This window comes from Marmota monax, unplaced genomic scaffold (genome assembly GCF_021218885.2).
Source record: "Marmota monax isolate L192 unplaced genomic scaffold, Marmota_monax_Labrador192_F-V1.1 WCK01_AAM20220418_F8-fsc00206, whole genome shotgun sequence".
NCBI lineage: Eukaryota > Metazoa > Chordata > Mammalia > Rodentia > Sciuridae > Marmota > Marmota monax.
In genome coordinates, this window is record NW_026694490.1 from 1,160,181 (window position 1) to 1,174,446 (window position 14,266).

Consider the following 14,266-nt stretch of genomic DNA (forward strand, 5'->3'; position numbering starts at 1 on the left):
AGAACAGGCCCAGTGACCTGCCGGCGTGGTAGCCACGACACCCCAATTGGAATAAGGAGAGAGCAGAGCCGCCGCCCGCACCTGCAGGAAAGATACGCAAGCAGTATGAAAAGACAAGGAAAGAAAGGACCACAAGCAATGCAGGTCAACGCAACTTTAGAAGAGGTAACAGCTGCAGCAGATGGAATGTCAGATAAAGAATTCAGGATATACATGCTTCAGATGATCTGGAGTATCAAGGAAGACATTAAACAGCAAAATCAGACAATGAAAGATCACTTCGACAACGAATTACGCAAACAAATCCAGGAAGCAAAGGATCAACTATACAGGGAGATAGAGGTTATAAAAAACAAGCAATCAGAAATCCTAGAAATGCAGGAAGCAATAAACCAACTTAAAAACTCAATGGAGAATACTACCAGCAGAGTAGAACACTTAGAAGATAGAACATCAGACAATGAAGACAAAGCATTTCAACTGGAAAAGAACATAGACAGCTCAGCAAGACTGTTAAGAAACCATGAGCAGAACATCCAAGAAATATGGGATAACATTAAGAGACCAAACTTAAGAGTCATTGGGATACATGAAGGTACAGAGCTCCAAACCAAAGGAATGAGCAGTCTATTCAATGAAATAATACAAGAAAACTTCCCAGACTTGAAGAATGAGACAGAATCCCAAATCCTAGAAGCCTACAGGACGCCGAATGTGCAAAATCATAAGAGATCCACACCTAGACACATTATAATGAAGATGCCCAACATACAGAATAAGGAGAGAATTTTAAAAGCTACAAGAGAAAGGAAGCAGATTACATTTAGGGGTAAGCCAATCAGGATAACAGCTGATCTTTCAACACAGACTCTGAAAGCTAGAAGATCCTGGAATAACATATTTCAAACACTGAAAGATAATGGGTTCCAACCAAGAATTGTGTTTCCAGCGAAATTAAGCTTCAGGATGGAGAATGAAATTAAAACCTTCCACGATAAACAAAAGTTTAAAGAATTCGCAGCTAGAAAACCATCTCTTCAAAACATCCTCGCCAAAGCATTACAGGAAGAGGAAATGGAAAATAACAATGAAAACCAACAGTGGGAGGTAGGACAGTAAAGGGGGGGGGAATAATCAAAGAGGAAAACAAACAATGTTTAGTAACAGAAATAAACAAATATGGCTGGAAGAACAACCCATATCTCAATAATAACCCTAAATGTTAATGGCTTAAACTCACCAATTAAGAGACACAGGCTAGTAGAATGGATCACAAAACAAGACCCAACAATATGCTGCCTACAGGAGACGCATTTGATAGGAAAAGACATACATAGGCTGAAGGTGAAAGGTTGGGAAAAATCATATCACTCATATGGACTTCGGAAACAAGCAGGCGTGTCCATACTTATATCAAATAAAATAGATTTCAAGCCAAAGTTAATCAAAAGAGATAAAGAGGGACACTACATACTGCTTAAGGGAACCATACACCAACAAGACATAACAATCATAAATATTTATGCCCCAAACAATGGTGCAGCTATGTTCGTCAAACAAACTCTTCTCAAGTTCAAGAGTCTAATAGACCACCACACCATAATCATGGGAGACTTCAACACACCTCTCTCGCCACTGGACAGATCTTCCAAACAAAAGTTGAATAAGGAAACTATAGAACTCAATAACACTATTAATAACCTAGACCTAATTGACATATATAGAGTATACCACCCAACATCAAGCAGTTACACTTTTTTCTCAGCAGCACATGGATCCTTCTCAAAAATAGATCATATATTATGTCACAGGGCAACTCTTAGACAATATAAAGGAGTAGAGATATTACCATGCATCTTATCTGATCATAATGGAATGAAACTGAAAATCAACGATAAAAGAAGGAAGGAAAAAGCATACATCAATTGGAGAATGAACAATAGGTTACTGAATGATCAATGGGTTATAGAAGACATCAAGGAGGAAATTAAAAAATTCTTAGAGATAAATGAAAACACAGACACAACATATCGGAATCTATGGGACACATTGAAAGCAGTTCTAAGAGGAAAATTCATTGCTTGGAGTTCATTCCTTAAAAAAAGAAAAAACCAACAAATAAATGATCTCATACTTCATCTCAAAATCCTAGAAAAAGAAGAGCAAAACAACACCAAAGAAGTAGAAGGCAAGAAATAATTAAAATCAGAGCTGAAATTAATGAAATCAAACAAAAGAAACAATTGAAAAAATTGACAAAACTAAAAGTTGGTTCTTTGAAAAAATAAACAAAATCAACAGACCCTTAGCCATGCTAGCGAAGAGAAGAAGAGAAAGACCTCAAATTACTAGCATACGGGATGAAAAAGGCAATATAACAACAGACACTTCAGAAATACAGAAGATAATCAAAAATTATTTTGAATCCCTATACTCCAATAAATTAGAAGATAGTGAAGGCATAGATAAATTTCTTAAGTCATATGATCTGCCCAGATTGAGTCAGGAGGATATAGACAACCTAAACAGACCAATATCAATTGAGGAAATAGAAGAAACCATCAAAAACTACCAACTAAGAAAAGCCCAGGACTGGATGGGTATACAGCAGAGTTTTACAAAACCTTTAAAGAAGAACTAATACCAATACTTTTCAAGCTACTTCAGGAAATAGAAAAGAGGGAGAACTTCCAAATTCATTCTATGAGGCCAACATCACCCTGATACCTAAACCAGACAAAGACACTTCAAAGAAAGAAAACTACAGACCAATATCTCTAATGAACCTAGATGCAAAAATCCTCAATAAAATTCTGGCGAATCGGATACAAAAACATATCAAAAAAATTGTGCACCATGATCAAGTAGGATTCATCCCTGGGATGCAAGGCTGGTTCAATATACGGAAATCAATAAATGTTATTCACCACATCAATAGACTTAAAAATAAGAACCATATGATCATCTCGATAGATGCGGAAAAAGCATTCGACAAAGTACAGCATCCCTTTATTTCAAAACTCTAGAAAAACTAGGGATAACAGGGACATACCTCAATATTGGAAAAGCAATCTATGCTAAGCCTCAGGCTAGCATCATTCTGAATGGAGAAAAATTGAAGGCATTCCCTCTAAAATCTGGAACAAGACAGGGATGCCCTCTCTCACCACTTCTGTTCAACATAGTTCTCGAAACACTGGCCAGAGCAATTAGACAGACGAAAAAAATTAAAGGCATAAAAATAGGAAAAGAAGAACTTACATTATCACTATTTGCAGTTGACATGATTCTATACCTAGCAGACCCAAAAGGGTCTACAAAGAAACTATTAGAGCTAATAAATGAATTCAGCAAAGTGGCAGGATATAAAATCAACACACATAAATCAAAGGCATTCCTGTATATCAGCGACAAATCCTCTGAAATGGAAATGAGGACAACCACTCCATTCACAATATCTTCAAAAAAAATAAAATACTTGGGAATCAACCTAACAAAAGAGGTGAAAGACTTATACAATGAAAACTACAGAACCCTAAAGAGAGAAATAGAAGAAGATCTTAGAAGATGGAAAAATATACCCTGTTCATGGATAGGCAGAACTAACATCATCAAAATGGCGATATTACCAAAAGTTCTCTATAGGTTTAATGCAATGCCAATCAAAATCCCAACGGCATTTCTTGTAGAAATAGAGAAAGCAATCATGAAATTCATATGGAAAAATAAAAGACCCAGAATAGCAAAAACAATGCTAAGCAGGAAGTGTGAATCAGGCGGTATAGCGATACCAGACTTCAAACTATACTACAGAGCAATAGTAACAAAAACAGCATGGTACTGGTACCAAAACAGGCGGGTGGACCAATGGTACAGAATAGAGGACACAGAAACCAATCCACAAAACTACAACTATCTTATATTTGATAAAGGGGCTAAAAGCATGCAATGGAGGAAGGATAGCATCTTCAACAAATGGTGCTGGGAAAACTGGAAATCCATATGCAACAAAATGAAACTGAATCCCTTTCTCTCGCCATGCACAAAAGTGAATTCAAAATGGATCAAGGAGCTTGATATCAAATCAGAGACGCGCCGTCTGATAGAAGAAAAAGTTGGCTACGATCTACATTCGGTGGGGTTGGGCTCCAAATTCCTCAATAGGACACCCATAGCACAAAAGTTAATAACTAGAATCAACAAATGGGACTTACTCAAACTAAAAAGTTTTTTCTCAGCAAAAGAAACAATAAGAGAGGTAAATAGGGAGCCTACATCCTGGGAACAAATCTTTACTCCTCACACTTCAGATAGAGCCCTAATATCCAGAGTATACAAAGAACTCAAAAAATTAGACAATAAGAGAACAAACAACCCAATCAACAAATGGGCCAAGGACCTGAACAGAGACTTCTCAGAGGAGGACATACAGTCAATCAACAAGTACATGAAAAAATGCTCAACATCTCTAACTGTCAGAGAAATGCAAATCAAAACCACCCTAAGATACCATCTCACTCCAGTAAGATTGGCAGCCATTATGAAGTCAAACAACAACAAGTGCTGGCGAGGATGTGGGGAAAAGGGTACACTTGTACATTGCTGGTGGGACTGCAGATTGGTGCAGCCAATTTGGAAAGCAGTATGGAGATTTCTTGGAAAGCTGGGAATGGAGCCACCATTTGACCCAGCTATTCCCCTTCTCGGTCTATTCCCTAAAGACCTAAAAAGAGCATGCTACAGGGACACTGCTACATCGATGTTCATAGCAGCACAGTTCACAATAGCAAGACTGTGGAACCAACCTAGATGCCCTTCAATAGACGAATGGATAAAAAAAATGTGGCATTTATACACAATGGAGTATTACTCTGCATTAAAAAATGACAAAATCATAGAATTTACAGGGAAATGGATGGCATTAGAGCAGATTATGCTAAGTGAAGCTAGCCAATCCCTAAAAAACAAATGCCAAATGTCTTCTTTGATATAAGGAAAGTAACTAAGAACAGAGTAGGTACGAAGAACAGGAGAAGAAGATTAACATTTAACAGGGATGAGAGGTGGGAGGGAAAGGGAGAGAGAAGGGAAATTGCTCGGTAATGGAAGGAGACCCTCAGGGTTATACAGTGGAGGGGGTAGAGAGAGAGGAGGGGAGGGGAGGGGAGAGGTGGGGAGGGGGGAGGGTGGATGATGGGAAAGGCAGCGGAGCACAACAGACACTAGTATGGCAATTTGTAAATCAATGGATGTGTAACTGATGTGAATCTGCAATCTGTGTATGGGGTGAAGGTGGGAGTTCATAACCCACTTGAATCAAAGTGTGGAATATGATATGTCAAGAAATTTGTAATGTTTTGAACAACCCACAATAAAAAATTAAAAAAAAAAAAAAGATTTCAATGAACTGATATGGTATGCCTTCCAGAATACACTGTTAAAGTTAAAAGAGGAATGCTAAAAAGAATGTATATGATATTCTATCCTTTCTATAAAAAGAAAGTGATCCATGAAAAAAAATTAAAAATAAATAAAATAAGGAATTTATTTAAATGAATAGAATTTGCCTTTCTGGATGAAAATGATAAATTTTCTCCTTCAACCAAATTTAGTTCACAATCATTACCAAGAAACTTAGCTACTTTTGAATGAGTGACATATGCTGGGATAATGAACTCCATGTACTCTCCCTTCTTTTCTCTCAGAATTTACCAATTGTGTACACAGTCCTAACATTTTGAGAAATAGTGGGTTTCACTGAAAAACTAATCTGTCCCACATAAGTCTTCATTATTTAAAACCTAGGAGGCTTAGGAATTCATCAGGAAAATGTCAACTTTAATCTTCTCTACTTCTCTTTAGCTGATAGACGTCATGCAGTTGTTGAGGTAGAAGATGTCTCACTATCTGCTAAGCTGGTTGATTTGCCTTGTGTCATTGGAAGCCTGAAAACTCTTGATAAAAAAACCTTTTATAAAACTGCAGATATTTCCCAGGTATGAACTAATTATCTTAGTATTCTAGCCCTCACATCCTTCAAGAATCCCTTTTGTTTTCTCCCATTACTCCTTTCCACTTGGTGAAAGATTAGTTGCCATTTCTGATTTCCAGATAAATTGCACAGGAAAAAAATATTAACTTCTGATTTAGTGTTTTATCTTGAAATTTCCCTACCTTATTTCATTCAAATATCTTTTATAATCACCTACTTGCCATTTATAGTGACTTTTATTAATTAAAAGATACGGGGCTGGGGTTGTGGCTCAGTGGCAGAGTGCTTGCCTAGCATGTGTGAGGCACTGGGTTCAATTCTCAGCACCACATATCAATAAATAAAATAAAGGTTCATTGACAACTAAAAAAAAATTTAAAAATACGAACAGCTGGAATCTTCTGAACTTTCTACTAAAGTAGTATGTTAACTCTGGAGCTTTAAATTGGTTCTTTTTTTTAATTTTCTGATTTTTTTAAGAGAGAGAATTGTAATATATATATATATATATATATATATATATATATATATATATATATATATTTTTTTTTTTTTAGTTTTCGGCATACAACATCTTTGTTTGTATGTGGTGCTGAGGATCGAACCCAGGCCACACACATGCCAGGCGAGCGCGCTACCGCTTGAGCCACATCCCCAGCCCTTAAATTGGTTTTTATTCATCATCTCTATTATTGCTTTCTAATTTCTTTTCTAGATCAAAATGCTAAGATGTATGCATTTTTAACATATTCTCTCTGCAATGGTAAACACTCCAGTTTAAAAAAAAAAGTTCACAGTCTATATACAGTGCTGTTGGAGAGAGGAGAGAGAGGGGAAAGAGAGAAAGAATAAGAATGAGAGAGGGAGAAAGAATTTGAAAGCAAGAGAGAGAATATGAATGTATATTACATAATACTAGGTTTTCTGGAAATGCCAAGTATCAGTCTTCTCTGTGCTCCAGGATATATGGTGGTAAGAATGTTCATGATTCGTTATTAACCCAAGATTTGTGGCTATAGTCAACTTTTTATCTTTGCTACTAAAAGGTATTGTGTAGTTGGACATAATACCTTTATTTTATTTATTTTTATGTTTTATCTTTGCATGTAGATGCTTGTGTGCAGTGCTGATGGTGATCTTCACTCTTCTCCAGAAGAACCAATTACCTCTACTGATGTCAATATAACCGGGAATAACGAAAGGGAAACAGAAAAAATATATATCTGGAAGCATGGCAGTAAGTCACCTGCCCCTTGCTCATTCTGGCTGACTGTATTTATCTGCTGAATCAGGGACCTCTTTCCTGGTTTATTAGACTCACAAACTCTCTTAAAGGAAGGCATGTCATGAACCAGTAGCTTATAGTATGATCCCTCTATCAAATTCTGATAGACATGTAAATACCTTCAGTTATAAGTATGTTTCACCATGTTGTATTTATTTTAGTTACTCCACCACTTAAGAATGTCAGAAAGAAAAGATTCCGGAAAACAAAAAAAAAGGTGAGTCTCATGCTATTTGTGTGTCTGCTGGGTGGATGAGAAGAGGATAATGAGGGGAAAGAAAAGGAAGAAAGTCAATTAAAAATTAATTTGCTCATTCATTTATATGTTCATTAAACATTTGAAAGTGGGCTAAATGCTTGACACTGTGTGTTAGACATTGGGAATATAGCAATGAATAAAAATAGACCTGTTTTTAAGGCTAGTTATTAGAGGTCTGGAAAAGACCATGAATTTGAAACTCATGATTTTATTTTTGGATTTCAAGATATAGTTTTTTTTTTAATATTTATTTTTAGTTGTAGTTGGACACAATACCTTTATTTTATTTATTTATTTTTACGTTGTGCTGAGGATTGAACCCAGGGTGCACACATGCTAGGTGAGTGCTCTACCACTGAGCCACAACCCCAGCCCTCAAGATATAGTTTTAAAATGAACCCATATAGAACCTGAGATTTGGGAATTGTGGTTATATTCTTTACCTTACTTCAGGCTTGCAGAAACTTTGGTAAGCTACAGGAGTACTGTAGTTTGACTTCTTTTGTTCAATTGAACTTTTTATTTTGAAATAATTTTAGATTCACATATAATTTTAAGAAATAAAAGAGAGCTACTATGTGCCCCTTTCCCAGTTTCCCCCATTATATCATTTTTTTCAAATGTATAATATAATAATTATAAACAGGAAACTAACATTATTACAGTTCACCAGTCTTATTCAAATCCCATGTTACTTGTACTCATGTGTTTGGTGCATGTATTTAGTTTTATGCAGTTTTATCCCATGTGAAGGTTTATGTACCCACCTACATTGTTAGAATACTACAGTTCCATCACCTCAAAGATCTCTTAACTTGCCCTTATATAATCATACCCACCTCCCTTCTACCTTACACTCTTGGTTTTTCATCTCTGTAATTTTTAGGATATCATCTATGTGGAAACATACAGTATATAATATCTGAGAGTAGCTTTTTCCCTACTCAGCATAATGCCCTTACACTATATGTAAGCTTTTGCATGCATCAATAGTTTGTTCCTTTTTATTGCTTAGTAGTATTCATTAATATGAATGTACCAATGTGTTTAACTGGACATCTGGGTTGTTTCTAGTTTTTGACCATTATAAGTAAAACTGTGAACAGGTTTTTTGAGTGAACATAAATCTTCAATTCTCTGGGATAAATGCCCAGAAGTGCAATTATCGGGTTGTATGGCAGTTACATATTTAGTTTCATAAGGAACTGCAATGCTTTTTTCAGAGGAAGGTACCATTTTATATTTCCACCCCAAAAATGTGATTCAGTTTATCTACCTCTTCATCAACATTAGGTGTTGTCATCTTTTAGTCAGCTTTTTCACTGCTGTGATTAAAAGACCTGACCAGAACAGTTGCAGAGGAGGAAAGGTTTATTTGGGACTCACAGTTTCAGAGGTCTTAGTCCATAGAAGGCTGACTCCATTTCTCAGGGCTCAAGGTAAGTCAGAACATCATGGAGGAGGAGTGTGTCAGAGAGAAGCAGCTTACATGGTGATCAGGAAGCAGAGAGACACTCTACTCACCAGATCTAAATATATACCCCAAAGCCACACGCCCAATTTCCCCCTCCTCTAGCCCTACCCTACCACTTTAGTTACTACTTATTTAGTTAATCCCTATCAGGGGATTAATTCCCTAATTGGGTTAAGACTCTCACAACCCAGTCATTTCTCCTGTGAACCTTCTTGCATTGTCTCACATATGAGCTTTTGTGGGATACCACATCTAAACCATAACATTCCATCCCGAGCCCCCAAAGGCTCATACTTATTTGATGATACAAAATACATTTAGTCCATTCCCAAGAGTCCCCATGGTCTCAATAGTTCAGAGATTGCTCAATGTTCAAGTCCAAAATCTTTTCTGAGGCTCAAGACAACTCACATTGTGAGCTCCTGTAAAATTAAAAAGCGATTAACAAGTACCCAGTATATAATGGTACAGAGTAAACATTTCCATTTCCAAATTAGGGACATAGAAAGAAGGGATAGGACCAAGGGAAGATGGAAATCCAGCTGGGCAAACAAGTCCTGTAGCTCCATGTCCAGGATCTGGGGCACGTGGCATTGTGATGTTCTCTCCAAAATGCTTTTATAACTCCACCCCTGTGGCCATGTTGGTTAAAATGCAAGTGGCTTTTCTTTGGCTTGTCTCTGCTCAATTCCTGCAGCTTTCCTAGGACAGTATCCCATGTCACTGGCATTTCTTAATCTCGGGGTCTTCATGGCAGCTTTGGCTACCTCCTCAAATCTCCATACCTTGCTTTCTCAGAGAGTGCTTGCAGGGACTCTGACCCTGCTGCACTTTGCCTGGCTTCCAAGGCCTTCCTTTGAAATCTTGGTGGAAGCCTCCATGACCCCCTAACTCCATCATCCTGCATTCCTGCAGAACCAGCACCATGTGGTTGACGCCAAGGTCTGCTGCCATCTTGAGCAGTACCAAGCCTCCACGGACCCTAGCTGCAGCAGCCTTTCAGTGTCTGGGTGGCTGAGCATATTGAAAAAAGCTTTCCAGGTCCCCTTGTACAGAAGGATTCCTCACTGGTCTCTTCTCAAGAGAATTTTCACTTTTACTCCCTTGAGCCTGAGAGAGGTGTGGTCTTGCCAGCTCCTGAGATGCCCTAAAGCCATCTTTCTAATAGTCTCTAGGCAAAGTCCTTAGCATTTCTTTAGTGTCAGTAATGTCTTTAACAACTGCAACTTTCTTAGCTCCAGTTTTACTCCTGCCTTTCAAGTTCAAGTTTTTCAAATATTTCTGCTCTGCTTTCTGCTCCTGAATATCACAATAAATTTGGCTAAAATTTGCCAGCAATATCTGTGCCGACATCTGAATGCTATGCTACCTAGACATTTCTTCTACCAGATTAAGAAGTCTATTGCTTGGGGGCTGAGGTTGTGGCTCAGTTGGCAGAGTGCTTGCCCAGCATGTTTGAGGCACTGGATTTGAGTCTCAGCACCACACATAAATAAAAAATAAAGGTCCACTAACAACTAAAAAAACGTTTAAAAAAGTAAGTCCATTGCTTTTAAAATCATCTCCACAGAAAGTCTCAGGACAGGGGCAAAATGTAGACAACTTCTCAGCCAGAACATAACATGAATGGTATGAATGGCCTCTATTCCAAATTCCAATAGAGTTCTCCTTTTCTGAACCCTCTTGAGCCCTGTCTTCACTGACCATGATCCTATTGGCATTCTGGTCTTCTGAGCTTCCCTATAATAGCCCTGTAAACTCCACTTACAACAATCTAAAGCAGCTTGCACTGCCACACATCTCAAAATTCCTCTCACCAATTCCCAAAAGATCAAAAACCACATGGTCAGGCTAGTCACAGCAACAATCCCACTCTCGGTACCAATTTCTGTTTTAGCCAGCTTTTCCACTGCTGTGATTAAAAGACATGACCAGAACAATCGTAGAGGAGTGTCGTGTCCGGCCAAGGGAGCCGAGTCCGGCGAGGGACGGCGAGGTTAAAAGACACACAGGACACCAAGGTTCTTCATCCAGGAGTCAATAATAATCTTTATTGCTAACACACCTTTTTTTATACCCCAAGCAGCAGAAGTGGAAAACTACCCAAAAGCAGGAGGGAGGGGGGAGAAATTTAGTTTCAACATCTATTATTGTCAGGTACCGAAACCTCCCTTAACAATAAGTCCATCAGACCAGAAAAGGTCAAGGCATTCCCGTGGGATACATATGTCTCAGACGGATAAGCAGGAACAGAAAAACGGCAAGTTCGCCATGGCCTTGTGAGCTGGCCACACTGGCATGCAGAACAAACTAGTGGAGGTAGGGCTCCAGGGGCCAAGGTGGACCTGTTGCCAACAAGTCCCCCTCTTTTGTTTTTTGCATGCCAGTGGGAATCAAGTAGCCCCTGTCTTAGGTCGTTCACAGCCCTTGCGATGCTTACCCGTCTCTGGGAAGGCCCCGATTCCCTGGCTTAGGTCGCACAGCAAGCGTGAAAGTTGCCCGTCACTGGGTACTACAAGATCAGCTCAAGGTGTTATGACCTATCAAGACATTATTGCGGTGAACGCTTAACCGTCTCCACCTACGGGACCCACGACCGTCACCGCCGAATGGCAGATGTGATTGGACCGAGAGATTAGACAGCAAAGATCCTAGTACAGGAAGGCAAGAGGGAGAGGTATGCATAGAGAAAAGATATGGCAGGAGTTCTTCTTTTAAGGAGGACACTCATCTTCGGATAGGTCTGAAGTATATCTCAGAGGGGCGATCATCCATCTTCAAGCGTTGATAGTGAACCTGTATTGGCTTAGAGGCTAAGATATTAATTTGATCCTTAATGAATTGTACTATCTTATTTACAATGCAGGGTCCTATTGCCACTACTAGAAGGAGGCCTAACAATGGCCCCAATAAGGGAAGAAGATAAGGCAAAAATCCATTAAGTCCAGTCCAGAGAGGGTTCTCAAATAATTCCCTCCTCCTTTTTTCTAGGTCTTCTTGGAGTTGTTTAATTTTTGTGCAAACTATGCCAGATTTGTTAGCATAAAAACAGCACCTCTCCCCAAGGGCTAAACAAATTCCCCCTTGATTGGCAGTAAGCAAGTCTAAACCCCGCCTGTTCTGAAGAACTACTTCTGCTAGGGAGTCTATCTGGTCTTGTAAGTCTTTAACGGTTCCCGATAGGGTTTGCACATCATCTATAAGCTGTTGAGATAGGCGGCGGTAAGAATGTATAGCCGTACCCAATCCTGCCGTGCCTGTACCCACAGCAGCTGTTATTCCAAGGCCAACAAGGAGTGGTAAGGCCTGCACAGCTCTCTTGTGTCTTTTAACTAAGGTGTCTAGGCTAGGAATGGGTAGGGGTTCATCTCCTGAGATAATCGTGATATCAGGAAGTAGTAATGCCAGAAGGCAACCACCAGTCCAATTTGCTGGGAGCCTGGGAAAAGCTAAATTTCCACCACACATAAAAACTGTACCATTAGGGGGACAAATGGGCGGAGTAGGTGAGGAGTAATTCTTTACTAATGAGCAGTTCCCAAAGGAAGAGACTCCAACATCAACATCATAGGTATTATTTTGCATCATGCCTAGAAGGCATGACATAAAACCACCTAGAGGCTGCACCTTAAAGGGCAGCCCAGATTGACATGTGTTGTCATCATCAATGGCATAATTAATTGGGACCGCCAATGTCATGACTGCACCTGCCGTCATGCAGAGCCAGCAATCACCAGCAAGGGTAGGATTGGAACTGTTAAGTAAAGAAAAGGTAGTTTCTAGGATATCTAATTTATTGGCATCTAAATCAGGAAACTGGGATTTGGGCAATATCAAGGGGTGGTATGTAGGCTTAGGGATCTCTGGCTTTAAAAGCTTAATCACCTGAAGGTGTTTGATAGCATCAGTGGGTCCCCCTCTGTCAGAGACTCCGATGGGGGCCTGCATGGGCCAGCAGGAAGGTTTACCCATGACACCCTCACATCCTGCCTCCGTTAACCGAGTCGTGATGCCTTCCCCTCCCTGGTCACCAAGAAAAGGAATAAAATTATAAGTGGTCCCCCATTCTCCACGGGTGTTAGTTAGGATGGCCTCAAAATACTGTTTTCCTTGATTATTAACACAAATTGAGGCCGATGTATAACAGGAGATGTGCATTGCCGGGGTGTAATGACAAGTGGCGGGACAGCTTCCAAGAGTCTCAGTCGGATTAGGGACAACAAGTCCGGGCTTATTAACACATACCCATTTTGGTTGCTTAAATCCTCCGATGTTTTCATTGAGTTCAGCCGCCATGTAGGCTACTTTAGTCCCACAATCAATGCTCTGGATATAACCAGAGGGGGCCGAGTGCCGGGGCCCTCCCTTACACTCACAAGGGGCTCCAAAAAGATATTCATGAATATTCCCAGGTGGGGGGTCAAGCCCTCCTTCAGCAAACCTGTCCAGAAGGAATGCCACAAGCAGGGTCCAGCTCATGAGGTGTGTCTCGGCACTCACTTGAAGGGGTGAGAACAACAGCGGCAGGATCAGCCATCTTGGGAACTTCATTTTGTCTTGAATTTTCATTCACCGGTCTGGTGCAGCGCTCCGGGATCCAAATGGGCTTCTCAGTTCCTGGGGGAAAAACACATACAGCTCCCCTCACTCTAGCTAAGAGTGGAGCCGGGGGTTGCCACTTTCCGGTGGATAAATCTTTCCACCTTATTTGAGCATCTTGTACAGTGGGAGGGGAAAAGTGGCGTTGTGCAGCCGTGCGCCCTCCAGTGTCAGTGAGTAAAAAATTTAAAGTAAATAAGGTTATGCTTAGAAGTGCTTGTGGTCCCTGACAATTCCGGTATATCTCCCCCTCTTTTGTTTTTTGTAAATAAGTTTTTAAATGTTGATGGGCTCGTTCCACGATAGCTTGTCCCTGTGGATTATAAGGGATTCCAGTCTTATGATTAATTTCCCATTGGGTGCAAAACCGTTGAACCGCCTGGCTTACATATGCGGGACCATTATCGGTTTTGAGGCATCGTGGGGTGCCCATGGAGGAAAAGGCTTTTAGAAGATGACTGATTACATCCTTAGCCTTCTCTCCAGTATGTAAGGTGGCAAAAATGAAGCCAGAATATGTGTCAGTGGAAACATGTATAAAGGAGAGCTTACCAAAGCTAGGGAAGTGTGTAACATCAGTTTGCCAGACATCATTAGGTTGTAGTCCTCTTGGATTAACTCCAAGGGAAGGAGAATGAATAAATGGTGCACAGGTTG

At 39.8% G+C, this 14,266-nt stretch overlaps 1 protein-coding gene across 1 annotated transcript in view; it reads left to right on the forward strand.

Annotated features, from left to right (window-relative positions):
* Positions 1-14,266, forward strand: part of Taf7l (TATA-box binding protein associated factor 7 like) — a 59,877-nt gene that overhangs the window by 11,570 nt on the left and 34,041 nt on the right. Inside the window, exons 4-6 of the mRNA XM_046419210.1 lie at positions 5,863-5,996; positions 7,103-7,229; positions 7,439-7,494. Of these exons, the coding sequence (XP_046275166.1) occupies positions 5,863-5,996; positions 7,103-7,229; positions 7,439-7,494 (317 nt within the window). The remainder of the gene's footprint in view (positions 1-5,862; positions 5,997-7,102; positions 7,230-7,438; positions 7,495-14,266) is intronic.